This window comes from Patagioenas fasciata, chromosome 6, assembly GCF_037038585.1.
Source record: "Patagioenas fasciata isolate bPatFas1 chromosome 6, bPatFas1.hap1, whole genome shotgun sequence".
NCBI classification, from domain to species: domain Eukaryota; kingdom Metazoa; phylum Chordata; class Aves; order Columbiformes; family Columbidae; genus Patagioenas; species Patagioenas fasciata.
In genome coordinates, this window is record NC_092525.1 from 14,110,998 (window position 1) to 14,127,477 (window position 16,480).

Below are 16,480 nucleotides of genomic sequence, written 5' to 3' on the forward strand. Positions count from 1 at the left end.
TAGGAATATCCAGCTTGCCCTAGGGAAATGTGCATAATATGGCAAGAGCAAGCGTTGCATTTTATGATGATATCTGAAATTACAACTTGCAAATGAGCTCCTTAGGGCTGGCTCTAGTGCAGGGGTTAAGGAGTAGCAATGGCATTTGCTTTTTTCCCTAAGATTGCCATACCTCTCTTGTGATTTGCATGAAACATCTAGAGTATCGTAGGAGGTCAATCTTTTTGTTAATGGAGCAACTGGAACAGTGCGTGTTCTTCATGAGCTCTGCATAATCAGCAGTAGCATCCATTCTGCAGTTTTTTGTGGTATTCTTTATAGCATTGTGCACATATCTGTGTAGCGCCATTCCTAGGAAGCGTGTGGGAGAGAAACTACCCACGTTACAGCTGAGACGTTGTAGAAAGAGATGTGTAACTCACCAAAGGTCGCCATTAAGTCAAGTGTGCTTTACCCAAAGGCTGATATAGTCATTCTTGCCGTCTCTTTCATTTTTACCCTTGCTGCAGGGTTGGCTCAGCTGTTTGTGAGGCAGCTGCTGAACCACCGTGGTTTACAGGCCCATGTACTAAGATAGACACCAATTTCCACATACTTCAGTACAGTAAGCTGTAATTTGTGCTGGTTCAGCAGCTGCTGGAAGAGCAGCTGAGCCATCCCTTCTGTGCAGGCAGAAACCACCGTGGTCACCCTCGCATGAGAGCCAGAGGGGCGGACACCAAGATAAAACACGAGATAGAAAGTGACTTGTTTAAACAGGGAAAACTAATAAGATCATTAAAAAAAAACAACTTCAGAGGACACTCACCATCTACTGCTAGTTTAGAAGCTCGCCCTCTACTTGCAGACAGTGGAGAGGTTGTTTTGAATGTCGAAATCCGTAATTCCTATCTGAAGGTGAACTGTACACAGAGTTGTGTCAGCAAGCCATTCGTTAAATATACACCATGAAACTTCCTTGGTATGTATCACTGTAGTAATACCTCTCTGGGAGTGAGTAGGCACACTCTAAATATGTCATTTACTTGCTAGGATTTCATCTTGGCAGCACTTACTCAGAGGTGCTTCCATTCAGGGAAGCTAAAAATGTAGCTGTAATTTCTCCCCAACTCCAGCTTGGTAGTCTCTTTCCTTCTTTCAAGTGTTACTTTCAATGGGCTGATTCTGTTCTGAAGTGTGATGCAGGCCCTGGAGACAAGCACCTAAACGTTATAGGAAGAGGTCAGATGTAGAAAACTCAAGCTGGTACTTGCCTCCATTTCTGCTTCAGATCCCACTCTTTTTCTAACAGGTGTATCTTTTCCTGCTGGGGAAATGACATCCTTTGTAAAGGATCATTGTTTATAAAGCGTGTTGGAATTATCCATTCATACAGTAAAAGCATGATTCAGATTTCCACCATTCATACTGTTTGATAGGCTAGTAACAGTTATTGCTTCCTTTCCCAAAATAATCCTCTTCTCTCTTACTCTGCTTCCTCCTCACCACCTGCTCACGCTAATTGAGACTTGTTAAGGAGAACACGTAGCAAAAGTTTTGATTCTGGCATCTGGGTGTATCTCTGTGGCATTAATAAGAGATTTTTTTACTGCATATGTGCAAATATCAGAAGGAGATTGCAAGTGAGGAAATGGTTTGGAGTGGGGAGTGGTTTTTTTAATTTATTTTTAAATTATTAGGAAAGAGCATCATCAGGGATAAAGTTTTTTGAGATTCTCTGATGCTTGGGAAAGCTCATGGGTTTTCTTTTTATATTTGGAGACAAAGTCACCTGAGAAGGAAATTAAGACGGTTTCACTTGTTGAAACAAGTTAACCCTGTTTTTTCTCGGTCACATCTGTGACTGTGGAATATGAAGGCTCTTGAGAAAAGGTTGCTGAAAGCAGGCCAGAGGTGAAGATGCTCCTTGCAGACTTTTGTTTTGTCCTCACCTTGAGTCACCAGCATTGGGAAATTTTGTTTTGTATCCAGTCCCTTGGACTGATCAATGGAAAAACATGATTTGTACCCTCTGCCCACACCAAATGCTCACGTGCTTGCTGGTTGTTGCCGTCACTGATCTAGTTGTTCTAAACAATATTAACATGGCATGTAGATGAGGAGCTCTGCTGGAATGGTTCTGCAATATGAACAAGCAGCCAAAGGTGAGAGAAGGGGAGGCAGGGACTCCTTAAACTACATTTATTGCTTACAAAAGTGGCTGGAACCACACAATTAGAGCAGTTTTTTTGTTGTGTGGTGGTTTGTGTGCTTGTTTGTGTGCTTGTTTTCCCTCTACCTGAAAATATACTCCAGTTTCTTGGCTGGAGAGAAACGAGCCACCAAGATTGAGGACAATCTGGGTAAGCAAGCCTTACAGCTTTTTGGAGCTTCCACAGAGACAGTGCTTCATATACAGTGTCTGCTGTGTCTCAGTGTCTGTGCACCCTTGCAGAGCTCTCTGGCTCATCTTCCAAACTCTTGGGCTGGAGTCATCTTCACTTCATCAGAGAACCAACTGGAGACGGTCCAGCAGAGATCATTTGCTTTGGGAATATGTGACCCATGCAAAGAGGCTGAGGGATCTGGGCTTGTTTAGGCTGGCAAATTAAGAGGCTGAGGGGTTGACCTGATAGTCTGTGGCTTCTTAAAAGAGAGTTAGTGGGGATGGAGCCAAAACCTTCTCAGTAGTGGTAGGTGATAAAACAAGGGGGAATGGCCACAAATTGCACTTTGGGAGATTCAGATTGAGAGATTAAGAGAAGGTTTGGCACCAGGAGGGCAGTGTGGCACTAAAACAGGTTGCCCAGCAAGGTTGTAGAAACTTCATACTTCAAGGCATTCATGGCTCAGTTGGATAAAGCCACAGCTGACCCTAGCGGGTGTTGGCAAGGCCCAGCTTTGGGTGGAAAAAAGGACTAGAGAGCCTCCAGGGATTCCTTACAACTGGTGTTTCACTGGTTCTGTTTTACTTACTATCCCTTTTTGATTTTCTCTTCCTAGCACGTGTTTATCTGCCTGTTATCACGTAGCAACTGTAACTTGTCTCATGCACAGACCTCTCTGGTTGTTTTCAACCTGATTTTTGCATGAAGTAAAATTGATGCTGCATCTGCATTCCATTTTTTCTCCAATAATTTGTGTCTTCAGGCCAACAAATACTGAATCTGAGAGTGAGACAAAAGTCTCGGAGGAACTAAGTTCCTACAACTTTCATTAAAAATACATGGCTAGTGAATGTATGGGAAGGACACTGGTGAAAATTGCAATGCGTGCTCTGGTTGGGAGACAAGCACTAAAGTGCAAATAGATAGGAAACTGGGCACTCTTACTTTCCTGATCACGCAACTGTTATAGAGTGGGCACCTAATCTGGAATTCTAGCTCAGTAGCAAATATCCCAAGTAGGATTTTTTTGAAACCTGAATTTCCTCAATTAAAGCATGTAAATGAGAGAGCTGGGTTTCAAAGCAACTGCAGCTATCCCTGCCTTTTACAGAAAGACTGAGGCTGCTAAAATTGATCTTTAGATCTCTAAACAGCGTCAGGAGTGCAGTTTAGGGCTAATGAATCAAATCTACTTTCTGTACTGTGGTGAACTACATGTACAGTTTTGAAATTTGAAGACTGAGTTTCAAACAGTACTTATAACTTCGCGATCCTCTGGCTTAGTTGCCGAGTTTATAGATTTTCATCTTAGTGATCATCCCCTTTGCATTCTCTCAAGCTCATTTTTTTCACTAAAAATCCCAATGAATTCAGAATATTCTCTGGTCACGCAAACAAGGGAAGAAGTGATCAAAATGAAGCACCAATCTGGTTGGGAGCCAGATCCATCTGCGTTGCTATCAGGTGACCGGGTAGCTGTGCAGAAATTCTGCCTCCGTGCTGTTTTAAAAGATTACGTCCAGAGGCTTGGAAATGGAGTGAGCCACCCAGGATTAGGTAAGCGATGCCGGGTTTCATTGCTGCCTCTTCCTTCTTACAACAGTTCCTGCAAGCGGCTGCTGAGCCCTCCTACATGGGGATGATTGCACCAAGAAAACACACAGCCCGCGATCTTCCTTCAGGTAAAAACTTGGCAGGAGAGAAGAGACATCAGCTAGAAAGATCCCTAGGGTTATTTCAATAGCTACTGTTTCTGAGACAAGGTAGTTTGCAACTGAAACAAAGCTGAGCCTTGCTTTCTGTATATTCCAGTTGGAATGAGTACTTTGGGATGAAAGAATAAACAGATTTACTCTGTGCTCACCACATAATTACGATCCTTGTGCACTAAGGTTTAGGATGAATATCTAAAAAGGGTTGCTGCTTTGGGATGGGGGAGAGGGATACAGTCTGTTTCGGAAGAAGAGAGATTGTGACCTGGTCAATGAAAGAACCTGCAATGCACCAATCTGTACATATTCAGAAAAGATTTACTTAGGAAAGATGCAGGAATTTGAAATAATGGATTTCCTGTAACTCCTAACAAAACTGTATGCTGAAAAAGGGGCTGTCCCTTTGCCTTCCACTGATCAACTTTGCCTACAAAGAACATGTCTTAGAAAGTAAGCATGAAAAAATGCAGTTTGCCCCTCCCTGTATCTCAGCTGTAGGGATTTATAATGTGTCATGATGAAATAATTTTCCCAATAGCACTGTCTGCTTGTTCACTATGTCGCTATCTGTAAAACATCCATCTCCTGTCAAGTGTTAAGCGTGGCAGGGGTGCAAAACAAGGCTTTGGGTTTAGCCGTCACATTGAGGGGTGTGTTGAACAGCAGTATCTCTGGCAGGAAGATGGAGTCAGATGTGCTGACTTGACTTATTTGCAGCTCTTTGGGTTTGGCCGATTTGGGCTTGCACGAGCGTGTTCATATATATATCCACAATATACATGTGAGAGGGATTCATGTCTTGCTCTCTCTCCTGCAGACCCAGGAGCCTAAAGGATCAGATGCAGGACTGTCTGTTGCCTTTTTTAATTTAAATTAGCAACTCTCCATGAGTGGTTTGGGATTTTTTTTTTTTTCTTATTGACCTGTAAGTGCTTTGTATCAAAAAACTGAAAGGTCCCCATCAGCTGAAAGGCGATACCCTAATGAGATCAGAACAGATCTGGTTGGATGCGGCTCGTGGTGGCTGCAGGAACTGGCTGTGTTTGGTGAGCTGGAGGTGGGTGCTGTGCACATTTGGGCTCTGTTCTCTGCCCTCCAGCCCTGACCTGACAGCGTTGCCGGAACCTCCAGCCTTTTGTGAGTTGGGATCTGAAGCTTCTGGCCCATGGAACAGCACAGATGAGTGTTTGCTAAAGACTTTGTCCTTTGTCTGCTTCACTGTCTCATGGACTCTTAGTGCTGTGACTGTTGGGTGTGATTAGTGGGGATTGTAGCTACACCAAGATCAATTCAAATTCTAAAACTTTAACAGTCTTTAAATGACATTGTTTACCCATCATGTTCTATCCCAAAATGCAAATCCATGCAAACTGTGAGCTGCATTTTTCAAAACCTCTTGTGAAATACAGCTGCTTTCGGGCAGCGTTAAAGAACCAACGAACTACACGGCGCAACGTCTACTATATCCTGCTATCTTCTGCGTCCACAAAGGAGGTTAGGAAACTTTGGGAAAAGCCCTGAAGCAATCTGAAATTTGGACAATGTACAGTGCAATTTGCTTGCCTTGGAAGGATGAAGACTTGAGACAACTTTGCTTGAAATTAAAACTGACTCCAGGGAGGCTAGATGTAACAAACAGGGTGCCTGGATCACAGTGACATTCCCCCCAGGCAATTGGAGGTATTTGTATACAGAAAATTGCCAAGCTGCTATCTTTTTCTTCTATAACGCAAGCAAAGCCAAAGCATGTTGTTTTGTTCTAAATGCTGCTGAAACTTTATTCCCTTGGACACAGATCATCGGTGCTGAAAGCCAAGTTTCATCATTAAGCAAATTTTATCTGTTTAGATCTTAAACCTTTTAAGAGCAGAGATTAACAGGAGTTTGAACGCATAATCTTAACTTGCTGGTGTTGACACATAATCCATTAGGGTTCTTTTTTTTCCCCCATGGAAATGTATTATGACATCCCTACCCACTGCTTCCAGCACACACGAAAAATCACTTTAGGAGATTATAAATTTTTGTGATGTGAGCATAAAGAATGCTTTATAAGTAGAGCATGTTGTGCAATGTAGTAATTGCTGAGAACTGGTAGCTCTTGGGCCATCTGGGGCAGATTTGTTGACTCTGTTCTAACCAAATGTCGGTTTGTTATGAAGGAAGCTATCATTTTCCTTACTTTTCTCAACAACAACAGTAAAAAGTTATGTATTAAACTCTTTAGAGAAATCTACCTTAAATCATGCATGAACTTACTGTGGATTGTTAAATTTTGTAGCTTTTCCTTTATAGTTGTTTGTTCTTGTGGCAAAAAGTAATTACACTTCAGCCAACCGTGTATACTTGCCTTTTTGCCTTCAGTAACAACCAGCTTAACACTTAAGGGAAAATTAACCTTCCTTCCTACAGCCTGAATTTCCATATCTGAAGTCTTGTCTAGAGTTAATTTGATGTATTGAACAAAATTTTGGAATGTTGATGTCATTGTATCTGGTTCAGACTTCGGTATTAGTTACAGAATTAGGTGCTGATCATTTTGTTGCTTTAGCATAAATTGATATTGCCAATGCAAATGTCTTTGAAATTGGATTAAGTGCATCTAGTTTGAAATTCATATGAAATTAAATATACAAAATTCTCTGCAGTGTGCACACTCTTGTCTCCCCGCTTTACCGCCCTCATTGGTGCCGGTTCTATCACGTGCGTGGCAGGTGAATCGATTTGACTTCATGCAGCAAAATCCTTTTCACATATGTGTTGTGTCGATGGGTTGGCTTTGAATCTGATGTGGTGGATGTTCCCAAGAACCCTGCGGCCATGTGGTGACTCCAGCACAAAGGAGATGGTGGGAGCGTGTTGCTTGAGGACGGTAGGAGAACCGAATTGATTCCACTTCTGTGCTTACTCCTGGTATTAACAGCAGGCTGGAGTTCTAGCGGCGCGGGTGCAATGCGAAGCTGCTCTCTCTGAGCTTTGAGTGCACTTATAGTAAGAGCGGAGCCAAGGCGGCAGGGATCTGAACAAGGGCTGCGTGAGGTTTTTAGAAGAGCTTGTGTTACTGCCCACTTCTGCCACCGCTGAAGTCTGTGCTCTCACATTTTTACAGCTGCTCTTACTGGAACTACTTCTGGTATGTCTTTGTGCGTTGGTTAGGGCTCAAGCTTCAATTTGGAAAACTATTTCGTTAGGGTTGCACATTTTTCTGTCCTAGGCACAGCCTTCGGTTCCCTATCTCATGCTAGCTATGCATTGTGTTGCAAATTCATCCACTTCTGTAGCGTCTGTGTGGTTTTGTAATCTTTTTAGAGTCCAGACTTCGAAACAAGAAAAGTACACGCACAATATTTGATGGACAAGCCTGTACAGTGGGAAAAACATGGAGTCCTTTTGGAGGACCATTCAAGTCATGCTTCCAGGAACTTTAAATAATAGATTTGTTTTAAGTAAGTGCACTATGCTGAGTAGTAATACCATCACAGTTTTTTTAATTTTAATTAAATTTGGGACTGTCACTTCTGCTTTTTTTTTCTTTGGTTTTGTGTTGTTTCTAGAAGATTTGAACCAGTCTTGTCTTCTCTTCTACCTCCTCCTTTCCTCAGCGTACTTTCTCCAAGTGAATATGCACAAGCAGGACTGGCTGGCACTGTGCTATAATAATCGGTGACCTGCCCTGTATTTTATCTCTAAAATGCTGAAAACCCATGAATCCTTGTATTTTAGTTTCGGCATTATGGATTGCTGTCGTGGCCTCTGGCAGGTTTCCATCTGTGCCTCTGAACTGAAACATCTCTGAAGGTATTTGCCGAAAGGCTTTTGTATGTCTGCATAAAACATGTTAAAGAACTTTTTGTCATTGGTGCCCTAGGATCCAAAGTTTTGGGGGATTTTCTTCCTTATAATCAGCTCTGGTTGAGGATGGCAGAACTTGCTAAGAAAGCTATAATGGTGCAAGAAATCCATTGTCAGTTATATATTGGGCTTTTCCATGCAGAACCTCAGGAGATTTGTTGTCCATCAGGCTGTAATATACTTATATCTTCAAAATGGTCTATGACCATGAACTAATTAATCTCCACAATGCTTCTGGGAAGTAGACAAGTAGAGTTGTTAAAAACGAAATAAAAGAAGCGGAGTTTTGGGTATTTCCTGTGCCATCTTGTGATATTTACACTTCAGTGGGGCAGCGACACACCTCCTGTGGGTGTATTACTTTTTATCGATGCATAAATAAAAAGGTTCATAATGTATGAAGTAGCTTAGGTATTAAATTAGACTTATTCAAGCATGTACTGGATATTTTATTAACCTGCTACCCCTTTTGTAAGTGATTGCTCACATAACACTAGGGGAGGAAAGAATTATAACCGTGATTTTTATCTGCAAAAACAGACAAAAACGTTGCAGCAGCACAGCAGAGAGGTAATTTACTTAAAAGAAAAATAATAAAGCCACAGAGGAAAAGTGGGCTATTGAACTCTGCTGGAGTTCATCAGAAACTCTTCTAACAGGCACCTCCATGTCGCAAGCAAATCCCCAATTCCCAAAAGAAGCCGTGGAGATGGAGAGGACTATACATTCTAGCAGTGATTAGTGTCCATTAAGATTCAACTCGGTGTCCAGTAAAGTGCTTTTGGCTACAAGCTAATAATTATTGATGCATATTTGAGACTGCTTTGTATTGTGCATTACCCACTGAACAACTGAAGGGTTTTTCTGCTTTTTTAAAAATCTTAGGTGGAACTGGAAGTATTTCCTTGACTGGCAACCTTTTTTTGGAGTGAGTTGGTTATAGTTTAGGTGAGAATCTGGCCATGGGAAACTCCAGGAGTTCCTCACCCATGGTCTTTTCCCAATAGAACACCAGCAGGGAGGTCCAGAGCAGTGGTCGCCAACCTGGCTGACACAAAGATCCCGGTGTTGTGGAAACAACAAGCGCTTTGCTTTGGCGGTCAACTTGGTGACCCTTGGGCTGCAGGTGATGTTGGAGATTGCTGGGAAACCCTAATGGAGCCTCCAGAGGTTGGTCACTTTGAATCATCATTGGATTAGCGCTCTGCTCTTGGGTTGGCAGTGAGTGAAAGGTGGTAAATAAACCCTCCCGCCCAGGAGCGAACGGGAAGGATTTGAGGAATGGGGTTTTTCTTGGATTTTAGAGACTCCGAATTTTGGAAGAGGTGTTTTTAAAATAACGTTGGAGAAACAAAACACAAAACAGCATCTTGCCCCGCTCCTTTTTCAAACTTCACGCCTTTGTTTCCAACCGGCTGGAACCGGAACAGGGCAGCCATGGCCTCTCCTCATAGGCCTCCCCCTCTTCCTCATACACTGTTTCTCCCTAAATTTTCAGCAGCTTAAATCAGACAGCATTTCAGAAATACTTTTTTTTTGAGGTTGGTACAGCAAGTTTTAGGGTTGACCAAAATATATATATCAGGACTGAGCCTTCCCAAGTCACTAAAAACTCTTTATTCAGAAGAAATGGGCAGATTACGGCCTTGTTGCAGAGCTGAATCCAAAATTTTAACCCTTCTGTTTGAACCTGATTTAAAAACAGAGGATTCCTAAATACTACGAAATAAAAAAGCAGAACATGGAAGCAAAAAACAGAAAGGTAACAAGAACTTTTTTAAAAAAAAAATAAATACAAGAGGAAAAAAGCCAGGATTCACCCATAAAAGTGTTAGAGCTCTTTGAAGAGACATACAGACTAACATCCCAGTCCTCACTTTTTCCAGCTTTTCTGTCGTGCCCTGTGGTATATACATGAATTGTCTGATGTTGTTCCACCCTCCAGAGAGATGCTTTTCTGTGGAATGAAGGGTTCTGTATAATTACCACAGTATTTGGGGTTTTTTTGTGGATCAGGGGCGGTGTGAGAGAGGAGATTGCAATGGCTTATGAGCCCTTACCGCTTTTTTGCAGAATCTGGCTCAGCTGAGATCATGAGACCGTTTTGCCCTACTGTTCCCGGTAATTAGGCATTTCTAAGCAGCAGGTCAAACCAATTTGTTTTGAGGGACTGTTTATTTTGTTCCACTGCTGTTAGCGACAAGGTTGGGGGGGGGGGGGGCGGTCTGTCTTTTTGGGCTACTGTTCTGTCCCAGTGCTAATCTTGGTGCGAGATCCCTGGGTGTAGTTTAGCGATTGGCTTTGGAGAGGGCGAGGGAGCAATTATAATTTTCTATTATTTATTTTGCAGTCAGTATTGTTTAAGGAAGCATTCAAGAAGTTTTTTTCCCAAGGGCCACGCTGTGCTTTTCGCGCAGATTTCTCACGTGAAGCCTTGGCAGGGGGTAGGGTGACCAAAGCTACGGCTTCTTCCAGGGAAAACGCTGTGAGTGTGTGCGAGGTTGTTGGTGAAGACAATGTACAGCAGCTCCTCTTAAGTAATCCAGCAAGGAAAAAACAGAGATGGAAATTAGAGGAAAAAAAGGGCTGAGTCAGAGAACATTGTGTGCAAACAAGTGCAAAATTAAGAGTAAAATAGGTGAGTCGAACCCCCATGCACACACGCTCTTTCAGGGCCTGCAGAAGGGAGGAGAGAGCTTGCAGCCTCTTCACTCTTCACGAGCAATTTTAGCCTGTTTAGCAACAGGCTGAACAGCTTTGCATTCCTCTTGTGTGTGTGCTTGTCTGCTCTGCTCCTCGCTGGCAGGTGGGATCTGCTGGGAATCAAACCGTGGACTTTTCAACTGATCCGACTTGACACGCTATTCGCAGCAGGGGCATTAGAATGTATAAGGGACGTTATGCTGGCAGCAGCAACCAAACAGCGTAGGTTTTTGCTTCTCTGCCTTGAAGAACAGATTTTGTCTTTTTATTTTAAAGAAATGCCATAGCTGGAAGTTCAGCTCTTGGCACTTCTAAAATAAAAAAGAACAGACCTCAGGAAAAGGCTTTTGGTATCAGACTTCACCATTTCACTTTCAAAGCCATAGATCTTAGATTGAATTTAAAGAAATAAAAACAAAGGCAGTGGCAGGAAACAAAGTGGGGGGGGGGGGGGGGTAGAGTTCATTGTTAAAGTGACTCTCCAGGGCTTTTTTGGTTCTCTGTATTTCCTAAGCTGTAGAAACATTTGAAGGGGGGAAATACCATCAAATAAAGGGCAGTTTTATCAGACACGTTCAGACGCAGCTCCTTGTTCAGCTGACAAAACCATGTTTTCATCTTGACTGGCTTCTTGTAGTCCGGACGGTGCATGCAGTGATACCAGCCTCTTAAGTTTCACTGTAGCTGATTTTAGACTTGGAGTCAGCTGCTTGAAATCCCTGAATTTTCTCAGCATCAGACATGTTTTTGCTTCACCGGAGTCTCCTCCTGCCCACACCCCCGTCTCCACTCCACCCTGAGTGCTTGTGCTGGCTTTCAGCTCCCCCACCCTCTCCTGGGACAGGAAAAAATGAAGCGTCTGCCCGTCCCGGGTAGATTATGTCGCTGTTTGCAGGCAGGACGGCGTTGCAGCCCATACGCCGAGAGGGAAGGCGAGCGACCGAAGGGCGGCTATTGTTCAACTGGAGCCAAGGAGCTGAATAGAGAGTCTTGCGCTTGACGGGTTCAGCTCTGGCTTTTCTGCATTCCAAAGCGTCGGAGGCTGAGAAAACAAGAGCACGGGAGAGAAGCGTGCAGAGGCTCCGCTGGCTTTGTGGTTGGCATGGTGGTGCGACCATGGTAGAGGTTTTAGGATTACCGCAGAATGCAGTTCACAGGTGAGAGGGATCCCTCCTGACACGGGCAATGCACACAGGGACTGTCTTGCTGCGGTGTCTCCAGTGAGGAGGGATCAGGTAGGAGGCACATAGGTATTTAGCTGGAAATTTAAAGTGACTAGACTTAAAGCAACTAGGAACCTTAAGGTTTTTTGTCCTTGTTGCATGTATGTATTAACTCTTCTTTTCCATTTTATACCCAGGTTTTTAAAGTGATATTTACAGAGATTTAATGTGATGAATGGAAAAGCAGATTATTGGTACTTTTCTGCTCACTACTACAGACATTAGATGTTAGCGTTCAAACATCGTGTAGATACAAAGATGAGTAACAAGTTTTTGTAATGGCTTTCAAAGTTAAAAATCTAGTTTATTGCTATTTAAACCATTAGGTTTACTTTTCTCCCTCTCCCTGAAAGCCTTTACTTACCTAACATAAATCAGGACATTTTTATATGACATTGGATTTCTGGATAAGGCCAGACATCATTCTTCAAGGGCACACGGTGGGGGTATTTTCCAGTGTTTACTTGTGGCTGGCATTGTGTGATGTTTTCAGCATATGATATCGCCAACCTTGCTTCCTGTCCTCCAGCAAGTGATGGTAAATCAAAGCAGTTCACAGGATCCTACAGGTTGCTCGTAAAAACAAGAGGATTTGTTTTCTTTTCAATACTAAGGACATTGCCTTAGTAATGCTGCTTGCTTTTCTAGCAGCTTTTGTCTTAAAATATATTGTTAAGTGATAGCAAGCTGGAAAGCATTTAAATTTTGTGGCTTTTGATATAGTTACACGTTTTTCAGTAGCTACAAAAGCAATAAATGTTGTCTAAGGAAGCTGGGAACGAAAGCTCCCAAGTTAGAAGTTTTCTACCTTGGAAACAGCCATTAATAGATACTGATTATGAAGTCCTTCTTAGTCATTTTCCTCCTCATCTGTACACTGGGGAGAATACTAATTTGCTAACTCGGAGAGACTGTTTTTGTTAGCCTGGACCAATGAGGTTGTGCTGCAGCTGCTTTTGAATTACATGATCAGAAAATGAAAACATTCTGCCTTAGATTTTTGGACAAATGTGTTTCGAAAACAATCAAACTTTTGGCAAACTAATCAGAAAAGCTCAGGGCAACGCAATCCTGGTCCCTTCCAAGTTTCATTAGGTGATTTTGGGGTGGTTACCAGGAGGTACCCTTTAGAATTTCCTGTCTCTTTTGGGGGCTCTTTCATACGATTAACATGTTAATAGGGTAGTGAATTAAAAATACAATGCTGGGGAGTTCTGGAAGGCAGAGTTGAGCAACAGCTTACATTCCTGCAAGTTCTTCATGTTGTGCCTGGCTTTATCTGGTACTCATGGGTGCTCTTGCTCTTCCGCTCTCTCAAAATCTTTGGTGGGGGGGGAAATGATGTAATTGCAATGAATACTTGGGGTGACTCCTGTCAGAAAGATCTGTCATGGCTCTTTAAAGCTCATGGGAACAAATCAGCTTCACTTGTGTATAAGCAGGAGAAAGGAGCTTTCTGGTATATTGAGGTATATGGAGCTGCTCTTTGCCATTTTCTGATATCTGGGAAGAAGCATTGCACCAGCTGTGGAATATAGGAAGTCCGAGAATTATGTGATGCAGCAAAATACAGGGCATGGATGGCTTTTGTAAGTGGCTTGTTGGCATCAAGAGACAGATTAATTTTCCAGCCTGTAGAGGTACGTACCTTTTCAGAGCTTTAATTCTCCACAAAGGGAATACTTCCTTTTATCTACATTTCTTGGCTAATTGGCATCAGAGAGCACAAATGATTTTTAGGAGAGCTAATAATGGTGGGATTTGAAACTGGGCCAATGGCAGAAGGGAAATGTAATGATCCCCTTCCATTTAATTTTCTATGTATATGGGTGACTGCTTCTAGTAAGGGAGAGGGAAATCTGCACGAGAAGTCAGCAAGCAAATATTGCAACTACAGTCAGCGCTTTACAGTTTCAACAGCATCATCTCCACATGTTAAATGGTCAATAGACTTCAGCTACATGTCTTACGGATTTAATGGGAAATGGTGCCAAAATTGTTGCAGTAAACATAACTGCAAACACTGGCTTGCGGAGTCAGGTAATAGCTGGTTATCTGAACAGATGATGGTGAATCTGCAGAGAGTTTCCTTCCATAGCTACTCCTTCATCAATGGATCTGCTGTGATGACACACAACATTGGATTTACGTTCTCTTGTACCTTCAGCGTACTCAGCTGGGGCTTTAGGAGGGCAAAGTTGTGTCGTGGACAGCTGCTGGAGAAGCGCAACAGCTCCTCTGGTGTGCTTGCTTAGAGTAGGCCTTCAAAAGTGGTGCCAACCACAAGCATTCAAAAACGCAAGTCTGGCTTAGAAAAAAGGAAATTGAGTTTTTGGGTTTTTTTAAAATTCATTTTCCTGCTTGTTTTGATCCTTTTTGGAATAGGCTTCAGTCAGATTTTCAAGCTCAGTGGCATTCAAACTGTGAAAGCCAGGTCCTTTTGCTAGAGTAGAGGCTGTAATTGTCTCCACGTGTATTTGATTCCAGGGGTAATGGCTACAGGAAAAATGCCAAATGTGCAAAATACAGCATAATTCTAATGCCAGCTTCCACAACATTCCTGCTCTTAAAGGCCGGTCTTGGTATGTCCTAAGGTCACTCTAAAATGTCAGCTCTGTTTTCCAGGTCAACTCTCACCACAGTGTCCAAGAAGAATCTTTAAGATATTGTGTCAGTCAGAAATTAAGCCCATGTCCACAAGATGGAGGGCTTGGTATGTCCTTGCAAAAATTCCGTGAACTATACAGTCTCTTACCTTGCTGCGTTTCCTTGCTTCACTGCTAAATTTGGTCCCTAATTTGAAAACAGATTAAAAAAACCTTCCGTGTGCTGCCTTTCTTGTCCCCATCTCTAGTGTTTTGGAAAGGCCTTGGGCTTTGGCAGTTGCCTTATTTTGCTGCGTACCTAGGGATTAACATAATATTCCTATAAACACAGGTGGAACTGAGTTGTAAGAGGGAGGGAGACCACATGATTCATAGGCAGGGGTAGGAAATCATATTGCTGGTCATAACCACTTATTCTCCAGAATGCTCCTGCCTTTCTGCTGCGTACCTGGTAAGTGCAAACTGCATGCTTTCGGGCTTCTAGACACCAAGAGGTTTTTATTGGTGGTTTTCTGTCTTGTTATCTGGTATTAGAATTGCAGGTTATTGTGAATTAGTCTCTTTTTTGTTGTTGTTGTTGTTGAGTCTGTGCCAATTAAGGAGAGTTCAACTCCCACCTGATGATGTTGGTAAAGCTGTGGTTTCTTGATATATAAAGGGAACAAGCAGTGACCTCAGGGTGGAGTGAAGCTCCCTGTTGGCGCAGCACCCTCAACCCTGCTCTGCAAGAATCGCCGGTATTGAGTTTGTTGCTGAAAACAAGCAAGTTGAACTCGTGGGAGTGCTACGTGGAGCTGTCACCTTGTACTGAACCATGTAGGAAGAGGGTAAATAAAGCTGAAGTTGATGGGATGGTGGTGCAATTCCTACATGATGTGACCACAAGCTTAGGAAGCCATGTGGTCAGTAAAATATCAAATACTGATCATGTTGCATCACTTCCCAAAATACTTTGAAGCCATCTGTGTGGGCCCCATGCGTTCTGATGGCACCAGAATGTTGCAGATTAGATGATGAAGACATTTAGTTCTCTGTCATCTGAAACTGTTTTTCTCAAAATTGTAGGTCTCTGTTGTCTGTGTGATCATGTCTAGTCACAGAAGGCAAAAAACAACCCTAAACCAACCACCACCCAAACCCCAGGCCTCACTCAGTTGTTCTTTCATTTGTTTTCTTGTTGGAGATGTCATCCCACTAACTGAAGTCTAAATAAGAAAAGTCATTCCTGGCTGTTTCCCGTCTCCAGTTGAGTGTATATGCCCAAGGAAAACCAGGAGGTCCAAAAGTACTAGTTGAGACCAACGTGAATGATGGTGGTATGCCAACAAAATTACCTTAATCAATTATTTTCACTTGCAGATTTTTCTGAACTTGGGCAAAATTCAGCACTTAGGAAGACATGAGTTGTGCAAACTATGTAGCCCACAGGGTGACCAGGGAAAATTGTTCTCCTTTTCCATGCCTGACTGCAGCATTCTTGGGGAAGTGCTTTGCTGTCCCAATAGCAACTTGGAGGACAGTTTAGTGCAAGGTGTCCCCTTTCCCCAAAAACCTGCCTGCTGGTTTTCTCTTTCTGATAGCTCACAGCACATCAGCATCTTGACGTGCAAAGGATCGAGCAATTGAGTCCTTGAGGATGGTAATAACCTGTCCGATTGCCAACCCCTTGTACTGTACCTGTCCCTATCAATTACGTTGCAAACACTGGGAAGAATTGTTTAGAAGGTACTTTTCCTATGATGTTCTAATATAATTTCTGATAAATCCATCATATGTTAAGCGCTTCTCTTCTCTGTCTTTCTAATAAAGCTCTTTTATAGTGATAGAGAAGAGATAAAATCTGAAGGGCCTTTAAGATTGTCTGTAAAATAGCGGTCGTACTGTGCCTGAACTGCCCAAGCAAGACTTGTGCCTTTAGAGACAAGGCAGGTAGGAGTGGATATTTGCTTTTTCACTATTTTCCTTCCAGTAGCTGTACAGAAATAGTGCTCTTTCTTGTTGACTTTTGCCTTGGTCAA

At 42.7% G+C, this 16,480-nt stretch overlaps 1 protein-coding gene across 11 annotated transcripts in view; it reads left to right on the forward strand.

Moving 5' to 3' along the window:
- RASAL2 (RAS protein activator like 2) overlaps positions 1-16,480 on the forward strand; it is a 180,405-nt gene that overhangs the window by 93,775 nt on the left and 70,150 nt on the right. Inside the window, exon 1 of one of the 11 annotated variants that reach the window (XM_071809976.1) lies at positions 11,444-11,790. The exons of 9 other annotated variants lie outside the window; for them this stretch is intronic. In XM_071809976.1, coding sequence (XP_071666077.1) covers positions 11,778-11,790 — 13 coding nt within the window. In that variant the 5' untranslated portion in view covers positions 11,444-11,777. Of the gene's footprint in view, positions 1-11,443; positions 11,791-13,404; positions 13,497-16,480 lie in introns of those variants that run through there. One more of the 11 variants, XM_071809974.1, reaches the window with a different exon arrangement.